General features: G+C 43.0%; 1 protein-coding gene across 11 annotated transcripts in view; it reads right to left on the reverse strand.

The window, feature by feature from the left end:
- Fam184a (family with sequence similarity 184 member A) overlaps window positions 1–21,481 on the reverse strand; it is a 138,260-nt gene that overhangs the window by 54,212 nt on the left and 62,567 nt on the right. For all 11 annotated transcript variants that reach the window (XR_015002012.2, XM_085690076.2, XM_085690069.2 and 8 more), the window contains exons 2-6: window positions 14,130–14,984; window positions 12,568–12,703; window positions 9,797–9,978; window positions 8,403–8,600; window positions 2,448–2,570 (exon numbers count right to left, since the gene is read on the reverse strand). Coding sequence is in view for 10 of the 11 variants with exons in the window: in XM_085690076.2 (XP_085546202.2) it covers window positions 2,448–2,570; window positions 8,403–8,600; window positions 9,797–9,978; window positions 12,568–12,703; window positions 14,130–14,984 (1,494 nt within the window). In the remaining variant the exon portion in view is untranslated. The remainder of the gene's footprint in view (window positions 1–2,447; window positions 2,571–8,402; window positions 8,601–9,796; window positions 9,979–12,567; window positions 12,704–14,129; window positions 14,985–21,481) is intronic.

Consider the following 21,481-nt stretch of genomic DNA (forward strand, 5'->3'; position numbering starts at 1 on the left):
CGCCTATGCTTCCCGCCTGGCCAATCAGCATTTATTTAAAATATGATTGACAGAATACAGACAATTCTCCCACACCAAATGAGACAGTACTAAAATACTTCATATATACTTACTGATTAGGGAATAAAGTATCTTTAACATCTCCGTATGTAAGCATTTAACCTGTAAAGAAGCCAGTATCTCAGCCTTTTCCTGACCTTGTATTATTATTACCAGGCCACCAGTAGGTCATGTGGTGCCTCCATACAGAAACAGGCAATTCCCACAGGCGTGCAAACAGTTCCAGAACATGGGGAGACACAGATGATGCTATGTGAATTAGAAAAAGACTTCCTTCCTTTCTTTTAGGAAAACAAGAGTTCTGCGGAAATTTAACCTATTTCTGAATTTGTCCTATAAACAGTGCTGACATTTTCTCAACAATCCTTTATTATTTGCTTACATGACAAACACAAAACTGAAGCTGCTGTCAACAGGCATGTCCATCTGAGGCTCCCACACAGGCTGCTAAGCCCTTTCCAGAAATATTATGTGATTTCATATTGCCCTTGGCGGCTTCCGGGTGTTTATCTCTCTCTGCACTCAGCAACACTGCATGGCCTCAATTTTTATCACAGTTAATTTTATGCTCATGGAGTGGCAGTTTATGGATTCCTAGCTCTTAAATTTAAATTTATTTTTTCTTATTTCTCTTTTGCTTATAAAAACAAAAACAAAACAGAATGCCTGTTTTCCTTACTGTTTTGTAAACATTCTAAAGGTGGTAAAAACAAGAATTTGTTTGTGCAATTTATCAACCTTTCCTTTCTCTTTTACATATGGAATGTTTTCTTTCTTAGACAGAAGTTTTGTCTTTAACTGAAAAAGCAAGCCTGTCCTGCTGTGGCTCCCACAGAGGTGCACTAACACTCAGGACCCAGGGACACACAAGGCATGACTTAGAGAGGTGAGACTGAGCCCCTAATCATATCATTGCAACGTTTGGCATTCAGAGTCACTGATGGATAGGTGCAAAAATCCCAAAGAATCACTCCTTATGATTTATACACTTATTTATATTAGAACATTCATAATATGTCCGGTGTTTCATTTTCCCCCATTAATACAGTTATATGCATAATAAGGTGGTTATAATCTGTTTTCACTAATGATTTGTGAATGAGTTTTATGAAAACTGGGAAATGTGGCTATCCTTTATTTTAAGTTCAGGAAGCAGACTGGGAATCTATCTCCGGAGATCTGAGTCAGCAGGACAGGAGAAAGGCTGCCGGTCTGAAGGCGAAGCAGAAGCAAAAGGAGCACCAGGCCAAGCAATTTCTCAGGAAGCCATAATACCCTGCGCCAAAGCATCGCCAGGATACTGAAACATAACTGAAAATGTAGCCAAGAAAAGTAAGATAGATATTCACTGCAACTCTTCTCAGAGAAGTTTCAGAACACAGGCTGGGAAAATGCTAAGACAAACCATTTAGAAAGGAGAGAGGCAGCCCGAAGAGCGTGCACGAGAAACAGATGGTCACTAAAGTTCCTTCTAATGAGTACAGGTCGGAAACTTTGTAGATTCTACTGAGAAAGTACATCTGTGAAGCCCGCGCGGATTGGCTAGGACAACAAAAGACAGGCTGGGCCGCCATCAGTATCCACCACAAGGCTCTATCATCTCCAAGGCAGTTCGCTTTATCTTCCCTGGATAAACATTTCAAAACAATCCAAGGAGACATGGTGCAAACTCCGGTGCTTGTGCCTTCTGTGTGGTTTCTGCGGGCGGATTCAGAGTCATAGAAAAGGGCAGGAGAGGGCTGTGGGAAAGATGAGGAGGAAAAGCTGGCAGGTGAGAGGGGCAAAGACAAGAACCAGTTAGAGAACTAGAGGACGCTCACCCAAGATGCCACAGAGGGATAAACTGGAAAGAGAAAGGTAAACATTAGGGAAGCATTTAGCAATTGCCTCGATGGAGACAGAGGAGGAGCTAAAGCCACGATTTATAACGTCTTTACATATGCATTTACTTACAGGTTTGTTTGTTTGTTTGTTTGTTTTTGACTTCTGGCACTTTTTAATATTCTATCCTTAGACTTTTCTTTCTCAGGCTAAATAATATTTTCATACAGATTCAACAATTTGTTTTAGAAGTCAGGATCTGGACTTTACAAAGTTTCTCTCTATATAAAATGAGGTGCAGTGTAGAGAAAACTACACTCCTAACAGTTGCTCCCACTCCACCAGGGGAGGTGCAGTCCCCGAGGCTTTGCAGTCCTCCGCAAAACACTGCCGTTTCAGGGCTTTGATGGTAAGTGTTTACCTAATAGGACATCAATACAGTGTTAGGAAAATTTAGCACCGATTCAAGATCCTTGAACAGTTCCGCTCACCTACCTAGACTACACCAGATTAAGTTACTACAGAGCGTACGTGAAATGTAGGCGGTAGCCCTAAAGAGCGCTTGCCTCCTGATTGGCTGAAGTCAGCTTGTCTTCCAGCACTTGCTTTAGATTTTCTAGCTCTAGTTGAAGTTGATTTTTATCCTCTTCCAGACTCAGTTTCTCCTTTTTGTATTGTTCCTCCAATTCCTTAGAAAGAGAAAGAAATTAAAACTTAGTAAGATTGAAGAACTATATACCTTAACATTCCAAGAAATAAATGATTATATTAACATTTTAATTTTCAAATTATCTCTCCACATAAAAAATCACAGTTAACTGTAATGCCATTTAATATTAAATGGAGTATATCAAATCAATCTGATATAGCCATTAGACAATGCTCTTAATCACAAGAGTTTAACTGGCTGGCTAAGTTATCTTAGAAAACCAGAAAAGCATGATAGAAATGATAATTTGGCATGATAAAGCAAACACTCTCTTGAATTTTCATTCTTTTATATAAAATACAAAAATTCCTATAACATGTCAGGAATTCACAGTGGAATGTAGTTGAAAATTAACAAGTACAAAATGAATATAACTAGATTATAAAATCATTTACAATGATATCTGCTAAAGAACATATCTCTTTTCCGGGCACGCTACTTAACACCTGGGCCTCACAGACAACAAGATGTGGCATGAAGCCTGTCTTAATGACACACAGCACCAAATAAGGAACCACTTACTCATCAAAATTGGGCACAGAAAGGGGGAGGGCCTTATCTAGGCAGGGAATGGATAAACTTTGAAGGGGGAACCTTAGAGAAAAAGTGATTCCTAAGTGTATAAACTGACACCAGAACCACTCCACAGTGTGTGGAAGGGTAAGGTTTTTATTTTAGATATAAGAGAGAAAACAGCCAAAGGCATCTGGAAAAAGTCCAGGGCAGAGAGAGAAAGAAGTAGGCTGAACATGGTCAGCTGACTGGATGTGGCCAGGGCTGTCTGCAGGAGGAGGGGGGGCGGGGGAAACAGTGAACAGAGAACGAGAAAACAGGCGAGAGAAGCAGGAGCAGTGTAGAGGGAGCAAACACACCCTCAAGAGCAGCCTGCAGGAATAGTGGGTTATGAGGGAATCCCCTGAGCTGGACTTAGGAGAAGAGGAGGAGAGGAAACAGGCTAGGAGCCTGGAGGCCAGAGGGAGCTTTGGTATGCTCCTATAGGCACCACAGGTAGCCATATGTCCCTGGCTGTCAGAAGTAAGGGAAGTGACTCCTTTTGGAAGAGGGGGAGCAGTTTTACAAGTTCCCAAGCAATGCTAGCTTTTCTAGCTTTTGCTAGAAATCCTCTTTAGTCCAGGCTGAGCTCATTTCTGGATACATGAACTGCGTTTTGGAGTTTGGGGGATGGAGTTTCCTGTGAACTTGACACTAAGAGTTTGAAGAGCATACCAGTTAAAAGTAATGGCAGAGCAGAAGGGAAGCGAGCATTCTGGGCAGAGGAAAGGAATGTCTAAACACAACGGAGGTGCGTGTCCACACACAGCTTGGTTAGAGCATTGCTTCTGCTGTGTATGGTGAGGAAAGTTGTGGTATGGTTGTTAGGGACCTCCATGAGAAACTGAAGTTAGAGGATATTCTAGGAGTAGCCACAAGTGTTGGTATACAACACAGCCATGGTTTATTGTGGTGAAAATACTTAAATCCCAATCTACTGAGGGAAAAGTGCGCGAGAGGAGTCTACAGGACTAGGAGGCACTGGCTTCCCAGGACCCTGCACACGGGACATGCTGGACTCCTCTAGCAAGCTGTGACAACAGAAGGATACAAAGTCTGGAGGGAGGCTCCTGGGAGCCTCGGAGCCCAGGTCCCTCTCAATAGGGCACCCTCTTCCAGAGTTCCAGGAGGAAGGCAGGTGGTCTGCGTTTTCATAGACATACAGTTTCAGCAGCAGAGCTTTCCATCTTCGGGGAAGACCTTCTGAAAGGCCAGGTCCTAGGGGCAGCTAAGAGCTACCCTGTCTGAGGAGGGCAGTCCAGGTGCTATGTCACTGTTTCTGCACAGGTTGTCCCTGTACTTTCATTAAGATGGTGAACTATAGTTACGGTAGGAAATGTAATCCGTTTGCAATAAATAAGGAACAGAGAGGTCATCTTAGCTAAACACTATTTATTCACTTTCATAAATATATTTATTAGTCACTAAGCTCCTTAAGATAAGCAGCTTACATTTTTTCTTTCATTGAAAATAGTTTTTCCCTTTTCTCTACTCCTCCTAACCCCTCCCATCGAGATCCACCCTTTGTCTCTCATTAGAAAAAAACAACAGACTTCTAATAAAATATAATAAGATAAACAAAAACAGGTCAGAATTGGACAAAACAAACAGAAGGAAAGGAACTCAAGAGATCCACTGTTGGCATTCAGGAGTCCCATATAAACACTCAACTGGAAGCCATAAAACACGGCAGGGGTCCTGCCTCAGACTCCGTGAGTCCATACACACACTGACCATGCTGATGTAGAGGGTCTCCTGCCTCAGACTCTGTGAGTCCATACACACACCGACCATGCTGATGTAGAGGGTCTCCTGCCTCAGACTCTGTGAGTCCATACACACACCGACCATGCTGATGTAGGAGGTCTCCTCAGACTCTGTGAGTCCATACACACACTGACCATGCTGATGTAGGGGGTCTCCTCAGACTCTGTGAGTCCATACACACACCAACCATGCTGATGTAGGGGGTCTCCTCAGCCTCTGTGAGTCCATACACACACCGACCATGCTGATGTAGGGGGTCTCCTCAGACTCTGTGAGTCCATACACACACTGACCATGCTGATGTAGAGGGTCTCCTGCCTCAGACTCTGTGAGTCCATACACACACCGACCATGCTGATGTAGGGGGTCTCCTCAGACTCTGTGAGTCCATACACACACTAACCATGCTGACGTAGAGGGTCTCCTCAGACTCCGTGAGTCCATACACACACTGACCATGCTGATGTAGGGGGTCTCCTCAGACTCTGTGAGTCCATACACACACCGACCATGCTGATGTAGGGGGTCTCCTGCCTCAGACTCTGTGAGTCCATACACACACCGACCATGCTGATGTAGGGGGTCTTCTCAGACTCTGTGAGTCCATACACACACTGACCATGCTGATGTAGAGGGTCTCCTGCCTCAGACTCCGTGAGTCCATACACACACTGACCATGCTGATGTAGAGGGTCTCCTGCCTCAGACTCCGTGAGTCCATACACATACCGACCATGCTGATGTAGGGGGTCTCCTCAGACTCCGTGAGTCCATACACACACTGACCATGCTGATGTAGGGGGTCTCCTGCCTCAGACTCTGTGAGTCCATACACACACTGACCATGCTGATGTAGGGGGTCTCCTCAGAGTCCACCCCTCATTCTGGCTCTGACACAAGTTCTGCCTACTCTTCTGCAGGGATCCCTCAGTCCTGAGGGGAGGAATTTGAGGAAGACATCCCATTTAGGGCTGAGTGTTCCAAGGTCTCTCATTCTCTGCATAATGTCCAGCTCTGGGTCTCTGTGTTTGTTCCCATCTGCTGCAGGGGGATGGACGATGGCTGAGCAAGGCCCTGATCTGTTTCCCTTAAATGTTTTTTTTTTTTTTTTAATACTTTGACGTTAGAGAAAGGCTGTTGTGGAAGGATCTGGTTTTATCTTACACAATTAGTATGTTAGCTGGGTAGCAACACGGGAAGGGGGCAGCAGGCAAGAAACACACTATTTGGGTAAGTGGTACAGATAAGGCAACCCAGAGAGTTCTCTGGTAAGTCCCTTCGAATAGAAACTTTCTCTCCAGGAGCTCAGGGACCACAGGAGGTAAGCAAAATGTCACAGGTGTGGTGAAGGGAAAGCTTGTGAGATTCTCAGAGGCTCCTCCCCAGCGTCATAAAAGCAGGAAAGAATGGCTAGGGCAGGAGCTCTGGCCAGCCCAGCCATGAGTTTGAGTCTCAGACCCTGGCAGCTTCTTGCAGCCCATGCAGAGTGTTTGCTACCACTGCAGCGTTGGTGAGGTGGGCTTTTTATAGATGCAGCTGCTTCTGAGTCATTCCTGCTCCTTGTTATTCCTCATCTAAGCTCCTGCTAGGAACCCCAATAATCACTCATCATTTCCACAACTTGGACACTGGTGTAATTGTTACTTTGGTGTGTTACAGGCTCCTGTTCTGGAGTGAGCGGGTGTGTGTGTTTTCCCAAGGAAACTTACAACACAACACAGAGCTTTTTGAATGTGCTAACATACAGGAAAGTCCAAGTCATCTTTCCAGTGGCAAACATGTTGTGAAAAACATTTTAAGGGCTGTAAGTGGAGGGCTGGAGAGATGGCTCAGCAGTTAAGAGCACTGACTGCTCTTCCAGTGGACCCAAATTTGATTCCCAGCACCCACACAGTGGCTCATAACTTTCTGTAATTCCAATTCCAGGGGCTTCAATGTCCTCCTTTGACTTCAACAGGCACTGCACAAATGTAGAGCAGTTTTTGTACAGGGAAGATGCTCACACATAAAATAAAAATAAATACATGGAAATTATTTTGTGAAAGAAGCATCTGTGGGCTAAGGCAGGTTTGCAGGCGGCTCAAAGATCAGAACTTCCTGGGTGATGATTGGGAGTGATGAGGTAAAGACAAAGTGGGCGTGCTTAAACAGCACCTGAAAGCAGGACATCATCAATTACAAACGAACACATAAATAAAGATGACAGACAGTGGCGAGGGAGGAAATCGCGAGCAGCCTCGTCCACTGCATGCATTAGTGCGGCACCCTGAGCAGTGACAGCTGCCTCTGTAAGCAGGCACAGGACCACAGAAGGATGGGAGGTGTGAGCTGGCACAGACAGAATGGCAATCAGGCTTGAGAAATTTTCGTCTGTGCCTAGATGCACACATACTAGTTCAGAAAGAAGTAACATTCTAACAGGAAATCTTACTTAAAATTTGAAATTTTACATCTTAAAATATTTCTTCCAGTACTTAGGCCACAAAATGAAGAGATATTAAGACCAAACATCTAAATTTGAATTTGTGTCTTAACTATTCCACTTAATCAGGTTCATGGTTTTGCAAAAAATCATTTAGGCTTATTAAATATAGTATATACTTTATAATAAAAATGACACTAATCTCCAAGTCATTGGTATCAAAAGATATACCACAGAAAATCACTAGTAAACTATAAAGTGCTACCATATAAAATGTTAGCACCTCTATTAACATTTGCATGAGGGTATTTAAATGCAATAGGATTTGACAGATCTGAGATCCAACCAGCTCTTATCAACTGCTTGTGACTGAGTGCATCCACTCATCAGTAAACAGGGTGCAGCAACCATCAACTGTCATAAGGATGAACCAAAAAAGTATTTGTAAAGCATAATTGCAATGCATGGCACATGACAACCATCCCCAGGACACTGCTGATCACCACAGCGAGGACATGTCTGAGTACCCAGCATCTGTGCCCACTGGACCCTTTCAGGAACGTTATAGGACGTATCACAGCCTCTTCTGTCGGAGAAGGTGCCAGAGGTAGGGTAATGCCACCACAGTCAAGGCCCAGGTGTCAGACAGTTTTCTACTGTGCAATATTGGCAGTACCATCCACATGGTGAAAGGAAGGAAAATAAAAACACACATACATAAACAATGGTCCCAGACAAGAAAGCTATCAACAAGAGATATCTATGCAAGTGAATTAAGGCTTCCTGATTGGTACAGTTATCTCATGATGAGAAAGCCCCAGAACAAAGAGTCTTCTGTGATGGCTCGGATAAAGTAGTCTGTGCTAATAATCCATGCCCCCACCGAGAACTTAATACAAGCCAGGTGTGGTGGGGCATGAGCTTGGGAGGTGGAGGCAGGAGAATGATGAGGGCGAGATAGGCTGAGGTACATAGTGAGGTCCTGTCTCAAGAGGAGGGCAGGGAAGAAATTCCACTACTGGAACCATGGTGACAAGGCAGGAGCAGTGACTCCCGCCAGCTTGCACTCACCATTTGCAGCTTCTTCTTATCTCGGCTGGCGTTGCTGTGCACAGCCTCTATGGCCATGTGGTGCTTCCAGGCTAGCTCCTCTAAAGTCTTCGAATGGGCCTCATTCAGCTGGGCCACCTCGCCTTCCAATCTATTTTGCAGGTTTTTAATCTCCATTTCATAATATTCTTGCTGAGTTCTCTTTGCTTCATTTACTTTCTTGAATGAAAACAAAAAAGATTAAGAAGTGGCACCTCCTTTGTTCATCAGCGCTACCGATGTTTGAACACCTTAGATACACGTGAACTGGAAGGAACCAACTGCTCTGGGATCTAGACTTTGAAAGCTTACAGTTGGTTTTCTCAGAGGGGGACAAGGTGGCTGATGCAAAATAAAATATATTCAATCAAGAAATGAAAGAACTGTTGCTGTATTAGAACCAAATGTGGGCTTGGGTAGTGGCAAACTTAAAAGAAAGGTTTGTGTGCAGTACATAAAAATCTACCTACTAACTACTCAAATAATATTATTCAGTACAATTGGTGTATTAATTATGTACCTTTTAGCCAATCACAATTCAGTGATAAAAGAAAGTAAAAGGACAGTGGCAATAGTTTTATGAGTTCTACGAAAGGGTGTCTATTTTATGTTGTTAGAGAACACAAGAAAAAGGTACAGCCTAGGTGGGTAGAAAAGTGTATGTGTGTGTGTGAGAGGGAGAGAGAGAGAAAGAGAGAGGGAGAGACAGAGACAGAGACAGAGAGAGAGACAGAGAGAGAGAGAGAGAGAGAGAATATGAGAATATAAATCAATTCAATTGGGGAAGAGAAAATACAGAGCTGGTAATGACATGCTCTCTCATTTTTATTTACACAGAGAATCACAGTTCAGGGCCAGCTTTAGCAAGACTTAAAGTGACCCTGTTCCAAAATAAAAAGTGAAACAAGCCTGGGAAGAGAATTCAGACGCAAAGCATTTTTCTAACACATATAAGGCCCTGAGGTTCATCCCAGTTCAAAAAACAGAAACCCAAACCATAAAGAAAGGAAGGAAGTAGGTGTAGGGGAAGGGAGAGGAAAAAAAGAAACCAGTTTCCTAGGAGTGTATGCAATAACATACATCACTTATTTAAAAAGTATATTTAATATGATATTTAATAAAGTACAAATCCCAATGCAATAAGAGTTAACTCAATTTCTGGCCTGAAATAAATTGATATTTTTAGATTTTTTTAAAACTAGATTATTACCCAAGTAACCGGAATGCATACATAATACTGTGTGGCCTCTCTTTAACCTCATTCCTCAAAAACAAACCGACACACACTAGACTAGAAGCAAGTGGCTCCCGTGTAGCAGGAGTGGGATCTGAACGTCCCTGCCCGTTCCCCCCGCCCCCGGCACCCATCACAATACCTTCTCCAGCTCCAGCACCTGCTGCTTCTGTTCTTCATCCAGACTCTGCGTTCTGCTTTGCAGAAAAGCTCTTTCCTCTTCAAGCTGACATAATCTCTCGTTGGCTATGGATTTTTCTGACTCTAAATCTTTAATTGTAACTTCCTGGGTCATCTGAGTTGCTCGAAGCATTCCAATATGGCCTAGAAACCGCCCCCCACAAAGAAAATTTCCTTAATTTTTAAGACCATTGACATGAAAGTGTGTCTTTAATGGCATAACCGTACTTCACGCCTGAATGGGTTACAAGTTTCGCTTTGGCTTCCTTGCTGTACAAAGGGGAAATGTTCACCATGGGACAGTCTTAGCAATTATAATCTTTTAAAATAGAAAGTCCATTTTTACACCCCTAATGCTGCTCCCTGGCAACATCTTACTTTTAACAAAAGGAGAAGAATGCAAGCTAAACAAGCAAAGTAGGAGAACTCAGAAGCTCATGGAAAGTCTCCTGGGCGCAACCAAGGAAAAGAGAGGATGCACTAACACCATGAAATGACAAGGAGTCATTCAATCTTCTCGTGCTCCACCCCTAACAATCTCTGTCTCTCTCTCTCTCTCTCTCTGTCTCTGTCTCTCTCTCTCTGGAACAAGGGTGGCAGGCAGCAGTGGTGTTTCAATTGAATTCATTTTAAGGAAGGACCAGATTGAAAAATAGAGGACAACAAATTTACAAAAAAAATAAAGCAAATGACAGTAAAACTGGGTAAGAGGGAGTGGAAGGGCTGGATATGATCAGTACACATTGTCTACATATTTGAAACTGGAAGACTAACTAGAATGTACTCTATTTAAAAACAGGTGAGGGGAAGGCACGGGTAAAGGAAGATGGGAAATCTAGAGTGTGGAACAGGTTCTCATAGAAAGCATCATTTAAGCAGAGATTTCCAAAGAACCCTGGACAAACAGCCAGAAAGAGAGTACTGCAGCCCAGAGAGTGGGAAGGCCTGAGGGAAGCACAGCATCTGTGGGCTCACAAACCGCCTCATTGATTCTGATACAAACTGAAGATCATTAAAAATGACTACTTTATGGACAAGAAAAGTCACCAGTGAGTCAATCAAAAGGAAAGGGGTCCTGAGACAGCTTCACTGGATACACAGTCCATTTTGACAAAAGGCAACCTCGGACGACCTGGACTGGCACCTTCCTTCTGAGAGCTATGAAGTGAAGAACACTGGCACATCAGATGGGTGACTCAGCTGTCCAGTGTGAAATCGCCTTTGTTCCCTACATACAAATTCTTCCAGAGTCAGACAGACAAACAGACATAGGGAAGGAGAGAGGAAGAATAAAGAAGAATAAATTGCTCATTTTTGGGAGTGTATTCTTTAAAAATATACTCCTAAAACCAAAAACTCAGAGGCATCCTGAGGCAGGCTAGGAAGACAAGGGACAAGAAGGGAAAACAGGAAGGAAGGATCCACCTGGTCCAAAGCTTAGGTGCGGCCGTTCACCAACAGAAACCTGAGCATCCCAGCACAGTCAACACATGCTGGAAACACTGCTTACACGGGGACACTGCTCCTCCTCCATAAAGAGATTCCCAAATAAGAAAGTAAGAACAGCAATGAACCTTGCTTAGGGCTTGAGCATACCTAACTTTGAATTTGGTCTTCTGCCTTCCACAAATATTTTCTGGGAATCTCACAAACTAGTCTATTAACTTTTGTTGACAGTTCATGTGATTTTGGGGATGCCATGGTGACAAAAATCCTGGATTTTGATTGGACCACTCCAGGAGCCCCCTTCCAACCTCGGATACCTTGACAGCTCTAAAGATGGCAACTGGAAATGCACTAGCATCATAAGGATGGCTACTGGGAAGGCAGCCAGGTGCAGCCTCCCTTGAGAAGGCCATGCCCACATGTCGGTGTGTCTTATTTGTTCAGGGATCACCTCTCTTTTGTTGATCCCGGGTTTAAATCTACATTAAAAATCTCTTCAGGCAAACAATGCTGCTATGAAGCAACCTAAATATCCCTCGACCAAAGAATGGATAAGGAAAATGTGGTACATTTACAGAATAGAGTACTACACAGCAAAAAAAATATAATGTCATCTTGAATTTTGCAGGCACATGGATGGAGCTAAAAAACATCATATTGAGTGAGGTAACCCAGACCCAGAAACACAAGTGTCACATGTACTCACTTGTAAGTGGCTTTTAGACCTAAAGCAAAGAAAACCAGCCTACACATCACAATCCTAGACAACAATGAGGACCCTAAGAGAGACACACATGGATCTGATCTACCTGGGAAGTAGAAGAAGACAAGATCTCCTGAGTAAATTGGGAGCATGGGGACCATGGGAGAAGGTTGAAGGGGAGGGGAGAGAAAGGGAGGGAAACAGAGAATATTCTATAGCTCAATAAAATCAATAAAAAAAATTTTCTTCAGGTAAACAATACTGCTTCAAATTGGCTTGTCCTGAGAATCCTTTCTGACCTGGCTTAACTCCAGTGGAGTCCTAAAAGGACTACTTTCTGGAGACTGCTGTGGGGAGGGGGAGGGGCTGTGCCCCACAACTGTTGATGATTTCATCATTTCATTGTTATAATTATTCAAGAAAATGCTAGATATTATTTTAAAATAAAAACAAAATAAACCATTTTAAATCATTAGAAGGGATGGTAAATATTAAATTAGAAGCACTTTGCTCAGATATTGTTTGAAAGAGCAGCAAAGAGCGGGTTTTGGCTGAGCACCACACGGAGCTGTGGGTGGACTTACTAGCTTTGAGGACAAGGTCTGACGCTTGCTGTTGTAAACGCTCCTGGGCCGCTGCTAGCTCACTTTCCACTTCCCTGTGCTTGCTCAACAAGGCCATTTCCCCCTCCTTGGCATCATCAAGCTGTTTTTGCAGAACCTAAGAAAGATCAAATAGTCATAATCAAAATGCAAGTATGACACAATGCTAAATCATCTATTTAAATTGCAAGCAACACCTTTCTCTTACTGGAGAGGTCTGTGGAACTAGGACTACTTAGTTTGAACTCTGTAAGATGAGGTAGCATAACCTGACATTTGAAGTCATATGACCCAATTAGGGACGTCTATTTCTACCCTGCCTAATGAATTCTAATGCTCTGCAGACATTAGCACAGCCAGGAAGCTTTCTGTGCCAGCATGATAAAGCTCGTAGAAGCTTTTGGCATCTTTTCCAAGTGTGGACTGACTCTAATTAAATTCTACTTTTTGTTTGGTTGTTCGGTTGCTTGGTTTTTTGACACAGGGTTTCTCTGTGTAGTTCTGGCTGTCCTGGAACTCACTTGATAGACCAGTGGTCTCAGACTCAGAGATCTGCCTGGCTCTGCTTCCCAAGTGCTGGAATTAAAGGTGTACACCACCAAAAAAAAATATTATTTTTGTTCAGTGGCTAAATACCAAATAAGGAGGCAGACCATCCTTATTTAAGGGAAAAGAGCACAATCAACCCCTAGGCTTGATACTATAACTCTGGTGGAAATACTAGTAAGCTGTTTAAATGAAACCCATTCATAGTATCAACAGGTTTAAACTTATCTTTTGGATGCTTGATGTCCGAATTAATAATAGTTAAAGGTAATAAAAATTACCCCTTCTACTTTTTTTTTCCCACACAAGGGCAAAGACAAAAAATGGGTTGGAGGTGTAATAAAGTGGTATGAATATAAACAGCTGATTCTAAAGCCAGCCAGGCTGCCCTCCAAGTCAACAAAGCAATGCATATGAACAAAATGGGTAAGGATAAGCAATGGCTTAGCAGTTAAGACCACTTGCTGCTCTTGCCGAGAAATCGGGTTTAGTTCCCAAGAATCCACATCGTGGCATACAACCATCCATTAACACAAGTAAAACACCCACATAACTAAAATAAATCAATCCAAAATGAAGTTTTTTAAAGCATGCATGCGTGCGTGCGTGCGTGTATGTGTGTATATGTGTGTGCACGTGCATGTGTAGATTGCTCAGTGGGTATGGGTAAAGTGTCTGTTATCCAAATGTTCGGACAGGGTTCAGATTCCCCAGAACCCAGATAGAGCCAGGTGAGCATGATGGCCCCTTGCAGTGTCAGAGCCAGGGAGGCAGAGGCCAGGAAACCCCAGCACAACCTGACTAGTCTGATATCTGAAAAGGTCAATGGAGTCCTCTGGTGTAGCAAAGGCTCTGCCTCAACACAGAAGGTAGAAAGCCATCTGAGAAAACACCCAGTGTCAACCTCAGGTTTCCACATACACAGACTCAGACACACACACACACGCACACACACCCATGTAAAGAAAGAAAAGACTAACTGACCCATGCCCACTCACCTGCACATTATTCTCTGCTGCGGTCAGGGCCGCCTGCAGCTTTTGGCATTTGTCAAGAAGGCTGCTGGCTTCATCTTGCACCATCTGCAACTCGGTCTTCAATTTTCCTATGGTTTTCCGCAGAATGGCTTCTTGTCCCTGGAACTCTCTGCGAAGCTCGGCCTCCTTGTCCCTGCTTGCCTGCAGGCTTTCCGCTGTGAAGAGCTGCGACCTTTTCAAGTTATCCAGCTCACGCTCGTAAAATACCTGAGCTTTGTTCAGCCTGCCTTCATACTCCTCCATGAGCTTTTTCTTCTCAAGTCGCAGCTCTTCCAGGGTGCTGTTCAAGGCCTCCACCTCCATCCTGTGCAGCTCCTCTGCCTTCTCCTGTCCCTTGTTCACCGAAGCACTGTGGTCCTGCTGCGACTTCAATAGCTCTTGGACTTCCCGCCTGTGGGTGGTTCTCAAATCTTCCAGGGCCAACCGTTTGTCCTTCTCAAACTGCACTTGGAGCTGTCCAAAGCTCCGCAACCTCTCTTCAAACTTCTTTCTAATCTCTTCAACCTCCCGAGACATGGTTACTATGCGCTGGACATGCTGGGCCTCAGCACAAAGCTGCATGTCCGCAACTCTGTGCTTAAAGGCTTCAAACTCCGTCAGAGCTTGCTGCTTCATCTTCACATGGTCTTCCAAGGACGCTTCCAGAACTTGAATCTTTCTCCTAAGGTCTACCTCTTCTGTTACCTTGCTTTTATAGAGCAGTATTTTTTCTCTTGTTTCTGCAAGAATTTGTTGGATTTCTTCTTCATGAGCATCTTTGAGGGCCTGAATTGCAGACTCGTGTTCATCGTTTTTGGTATTCAGAGCATATATTACCTGCATGGTTTCGAGGAAGGGAGAAGAATTCAACATATATTCCTTTACATCTTGAAGCTAATTCTTTCAATAGATTGGTCTTTTTTCTATGTACATAGTATTTCTGGTGAATATTAAATACGAAAACATCATGCAAATGTTTTTGTGCTCACAGATTATGGTTTGCTTTGAAAATTTCTATCCTTGCATAGACTTTTAAATTATTATTTTAAAACATTCAAGATCACTCATTTATAAAAATGTACAATTATAATAAACACACAGGAGACTAAGGAGGAAGGACAGAAAGTCACTACACATACAGTGAGTTCCAGGCCATCTTGGAATATGTAGAAACTTTCTCTGTCTGTCTGTCTCTGTCTCTCTTCCCAACTCTTTCTCAGGAAAGCATCCGAGATTAAGAATGATATGCTATAAATGAAAGGAAGAGAGGAAAACAGAGGCCATCTGACCAGAGAACATAGTTCTCTGCACAACCCAGGCCAGCATCATGAGGGCTACGGAAGAGAGAGGAGAAAGTCTCAGGGAAGGACCAGCTTGCATCTGTCCTTGTATCACATGCACACACATTGAGCTCTAGGTAGTAGCCTTCCCCAGAGCTCTCCTTATGTGTTAGCGGACCTATGTAAACATACAGACTTACAAATTCCCTTTTCTAGCTCCCTTATAGTTTGATTCTTGTTAAGGGTTTAGAACTGTTTCATTGACAATGAACGAATCTGCTGTTCTGAACTAGTGAGTGAATGTAAATGTAAACCTGACGTGGGCTGGGCATCTGCAGTCCACAGCACCCTAGAGAGCAGCAGCACTCCAGGCCAAGGGTGCTCCAGAACTACATGGCTCAAAGAATATTGGGTCAGTCCCCTTCCCCTGATCAGCCCTGCGCTCTCAAGCCCCTAGGGCATCTGAAGCAGACATGATCACATGGGACTGAATACTCAGTCTTTGAGATCGAATGTCACCTCCAAGTGGACAGTGTCAGAATTCAACTGAATTAGAGACCCTGGAGAAATCCACACACATTGCAGTGACTCGCGGTGACTGAGTGTGAGAGGAGGAAGAACATTTGCTCTATCCCATGTTAAATAGTCATTAAGATGAACGACCAGGCTGGAGATGGGCTCACATGCCAGTCACCCTAATAGACAAAAGCCTAAGGTCAAGAGACAGCCATGAACTTAAGGACAGACTGGACTACACAGTCAGTAGCTGACCATCCAGTGATGCATAGCAATGCTTTGTTTAAAAAGAAAAAGAGAAAAAGAACTGGAAAGAAAAAAAGGGAAGAAAAGTGAATCCGACTGATAAGGACACCCAGAGCAAAGCGGACGTCCCTAGGGGAGTTCTGCTCTGAGCCCCACCTTATCTTACTAAGAAGAAAATGGAAATGAAATAGACAGATTTCCAAGGCCCAAGTACCTTCAGTACTTTGTTCCACAAGATGATCCCACAAAGGAGTAGCCTGTTGTGAGGAGTCACTATTTCAAGAATGAAACAGGAGAGGGATGAGTTGAGTAGCTGAGTCCCCCTCACCAAGGATTTCCTGAAATACTCTTCTTTCTAACAGTTAATTTCCATTCAGCCCTTGGTGAATGACGTCAAGTCCCACATCCTTTAACACATCTTCCTCAAGCACCGCTGATGAAAGGCTATGCTTGGATATCCAGCAAGCCCACATTTACCATCATCATTTTCTGAAACTCAGGAAAGGTTTGAGTAAGAGGAGGAGTCCCAATAACAAGGCAGGAAAGATATAGGAGGCTCCCAGAGAGACTAGAAAGGATGCTACCGATAGAAAAGAGTGTGGCATTCAAGATGGTAAGTAGGAGAAACTAAACGGGAGCTTGAAATTAAAACAATGAATTAGAAAGAACAAGATTTTAAGTTATCAAAATACATGAAAATAACAGAAAAACATTACAGTAGTAAGCATTCTTTCAGTTTAAACTCTAATGCGGAGGTCAGCGAGCAACAACTGAAGGCCAAATATGGCTGCTGTTTTCCACAGTAAATAGATAGCTAGGTAGGTTTGTTCAAGTACCATGATCCTACTGTGACAGCAGGGCTGAGGAGGAGTAGAAAAGTCCATTATGATCTCCCAACCTAATCTACACACAGGCAAGTCATCTTAGTCAAAATAGGCAAGAGAGCGAAAGAGAGAGAGAGAGAGAGAGAGAGAGAGAGAGAGAGAGAGAAAGTTCTAAAGTTGTGCTACCTTTATGATCTTTCATATTCCTTTCACTAAAACTCATACAGTGAGAAAGCAATGATCTAATTCTGCAGGCACAGTGCAAAAACAAGTCCACATCTATATCAAACACACCAGTATCTTCCAGGAAAGAAATATTAAGACATATTTCTAACATCTTAAGAAGAACAATAAGAGGGTGCCAAGAACAACAAATCAATACTACCCCAATACTTACCACTTGAAACATACCATTATTAAGTTACAATCTTTAAAGAATAGTTTTACATTTATTTATTTTATTCTGGGGAAGTGCACATGCCATGGTACATAGGTAAAGTTCAGCTGGCAACTCTGGGGAGTTGGTTCTCTTCTTCCACGTTGTGGGACCCAGGGAGCACATTCAGGCAATCAGGCTCACTAACAAATGCCTCTGTGCACTGAGCAATCAGCCCAAGTTATGGTCATTTTAAAATAAGTATCTTCTATATGAAGACTCAAGTGGAGAAGCCTGGGGAGCCAGGTGGATTCCTGAAGGTGACTGGCTAGCCATCCTAGAGGGATCCATGAGCTCTAGCTTCAGTGGAAGACCCTGCCATCAAGGAGAGACACTAACTGCAACCTTGAACCTCCACATATGTGCACCTGTGTGTAAAAGCATCTGAGAACATGGCTGGACATTTTCATACTGCTGAGTGCATATATACACAAATTTACAAGTCCACGTGAAACACGTCATTTCCTGATAGTTTATTTTTCCTAATGTTGGCTGCTATGGAATGAATTATACTACTTCCAAATTCATATTTTGAAACCGTACCCCTGGACATGATGATATTTGGAGATGAGAACATTGGGAAGTAATTAGATTTCTATGGTCACAGAGTAGGGCCTCCTCTGTACTTAATCCTTCTGTTTCTACCACACGAGGAACATATATGTAAGTCAGAAAGAAAGCCCTCATAGGACTGAATGGCTTGCTACTCTGGGCGTGGAACTTCCAGTGTCCAAACTGAGAAATTGCTGCATGCATGTTGTTGCGTGCACGCAAAGGCCTGTGATAGACATTAGGCATCTTTCACTATTGCTCTCTGTCTTTCTATCTTGAGACAATGTCTCTCACTGAACTGGAACTTGACATTTTGGCTAGGCTGGCCTATGATATCTGCCACCCACTGCTCCAGTAATGTAGCTACAGGCACATTTGGTCATTTATGGCTCTTTACATGTGTGCTGGGATTCAAATTCAAGTCCTCAAACTTGCTCACAGTGCACTCTTCCCTACTGAGCCATTATCCCAGCCACACATCGCAGAGCAGTTTCCTCAGAAATTCAGACATTCCATTCTGCAAGGAAGCTCGTTAAGAAAAGAAATAAACAACTCAAAGTAGCTTCAGGAAGTCCCTGAAACTGGTCATATGTCCAATGTTGTAACACGAGGGCTGGCTTGTTAGGGTATCTGTCCCGCCCAGTACCCCACAACTGGCAAGCCCAAAGAAAATTACTCACAAGACTTCATAAGATTATAAACTGATTGGCTCATTAGGTTAGGCTACTTATTAGTTCTTATAACTTATGTTACCCCATTATCCTTATCTACGTTAGCACACGGCTCAGTACCTTTTTCAATGTGACAGCTTACATGTTGCCTCTTAGGTGGTCTGCGCAGGAGTGACAGAGGAACCTCTCTGCTTCCCAGAATTCTCCTGTTCTCATTGTATCACCTCTACTTCCTGTCTGGTTTTCCTGCCTATACTGCCTGCCTGGCCAATCAGCGTTTTATTAAAATACATGATTGACAGAATACAGATAATTCTCCTGCACCACAATGTTCCTTCTTTCCAACTCTGAAGACAAGCCTGAAAGGAGCAGAGACCAGCCAGCCAGCCAGTCTCAGTCTCTCCACCTCCCCTAGCCCCCCACCCCACTGCCTACAGATCAGGATGTGAAGCTCTGAGCTACTTCTCCAGCACCACGCCTGTGTGCTTGCCGGCCGACCCGCCTGCCTCCCTGCCTGCTGTAACACTCCACATCACGACGATAGTGGACGAACCCTATAAACTGCAAACTGTGAAATGCTTTCTTTTATAAGGTGCCTCGGTCATAGTGTCTCTTCACAGCAACAGAGTAGTGACTAAGACAGACCCTGAAAGAAGTAGAGAGCAGTTGAACTTTCTAGAGAAAACAGAGAACAACTGAGCCCCCTGGAAAGGACACTTTCCAACCTGTGGAGCTGCCTGCAGGTTATGAAGTATGCTCCAGATTTCCAGCTTTTGTAAGATGTCACCCATGCTGGGGTGGAATTTGGTGACACAGCTGTCTTTGAGTCATTTCTGCTTTTGTAAGAAACCTCTCACCCATTTTTCTTTAAGTAACCCCAATAAAATGAATCAGTTCACAAAGTTGTACCGTGATAGTATCCGTACTTTGCTTTGTCACGGGCTCCCTTCCTGCAGTATGCATGTACATGTTGTGTCTCCCCAAGAGAAGTCTGCCACACAATACAACAAAACAATTAATTCTTGATATTTAAGACATAGATTTATGGTGCTTTATTATGATTGCTGGATCCTATTAATATGCTGGTAATATATTAATACGTTCCAACTTAAAATCTAACTAACCAGAAATAAAATATATTCATTGCAAGAAAATAAAGTACCTTTGTAATAAAGACCATCCACCAAAGAAAAATGTATTATATTAGTTTATTAAGTAAAATAATTTAGGCCTTTACTATGACATATTATAACAACTGACTTACTAGTGCTAAAGTGAGTTATAATTGTATAAGGGAGTGGTGCGGGAGAATTGTCTGTATTCTGTCAATCATGTTTTAAATAAATGCTGATTGGCCAGGCAGAAAGTATAGGCGGGTCAACCAGACAGGAAGTAGAGGTGGAGCAATGAGAACAGGAGTATTCTGGGAAGAAGGAAGCTCTTCTTGCAGTTCTGCCCAGACCACCAAAGAAGCAAGTTGTGTGCTGCCTCGCTGAGAAAGGTACCAAGCCATGTGACTAACATAGATAAGAATAATGGGTTAATATAAGCTACAAGAGCTAATAAGTAGCCTGAGCTAATGGGCCCGTCAGTTTTATAACTTACACAGACCTCTGTGTGATTTTCTTTGGGGCTTACTGGCTGTGAGGAACTGGGGAGGACATAAACCCCAACAAGCAGGCCCCTTCATGTTACAGAATGGCACCCAACGTGAATAAGCAGGCCCCTTCATGCTACAGGTGAGGATATATTTAGTACAATGTAGTACCATAAAACCATAAAAAAAAAACTTCTAAGAAAGGGTCTAAAACAACTTTGTATTCAAACAAAGAAAAGTCCAGGACAGATAGATTAATAGCTGAATTTCAGCAGACCTTAAAGAAAAAATAATGATAATGCTCTTCAAATTATCCCATAAAATGGCAAGGGAAAAAATGCTTCTAAGCCCATTTCACAATGCAGTACTACCTCAACACCAAGACTCTGTAAGGATACAGTATCACCACCAGGCCAATTAAAGAGAGACCAAAAAAGTACTTAATATATTTCCTGCAAAGTTGCACATTAAAAAGATCATATTACCATGACTACGTTGCTCCCTTCCAAGAGTACAAGGATGATTCAGCCTACACAAATTAATACGTTTCTGAATAAAACTCCAATAACTCAAGAAATAATAGCAAGAATCAACAAACAAGATTGCATCAAATTGAAAAGCTTCTGCTTAGCAAAAGAAATAGCAAAGAGTAAGCATACAATATGAGAGAAAATCTTCACCAGCTAATCTTCCAGGAGGGGTTAATACCCAGAATATATAAACAACTCAAATTATTCAACAGCAAAAGGCTAAATAACTAATGGGAAAAAGGTCTGAATGGACTTAATCTTCAATCGGGCAGTAAGTACAATATATTTTTAAAAAGTGTTTAATATTCTCAGCTCTCAGGAAATTGACATGGAGGGGACCAGTAAGATGGCTCAGCAGGTAAAGGTGTTTGCCACTAAGCATGACAACCCTGAGTTTAAGCCCTAGAACCAATGTCGTAGAAGGAGAAACTGACTCCCCAAGTTGTCCCTGAGCTCCACGCATGCACAGTGGCATGAGCATGCACACAATAAACAAATACACAAACATATGGGAATATGAGAATAATAAAGACAAGAATCACAGCTCCAGACAGGAGAGATGGCCTAGGCAATGCCAAAGGCCACTCAAAAGTGCAGACAAATGAGTACTATGTCTCATATTCAGACTCTACGCCTCAAAATCAGGGAGGACATTTGATGGTGACAGCGGAAGCCGAAGGAC

Source organism: Myodes glareolus, chromosome 1, assembly GCF_982192425.1.
Source record: "Myodes glareolus chromosome 1, mMyoGla1.1, whole genome shotgun sequence".
NCBI lineage: Eukaryota > Metazoa > Chordata > Mammalia > Rodentia > Cricetidae > Myodes > Myodes glareolus.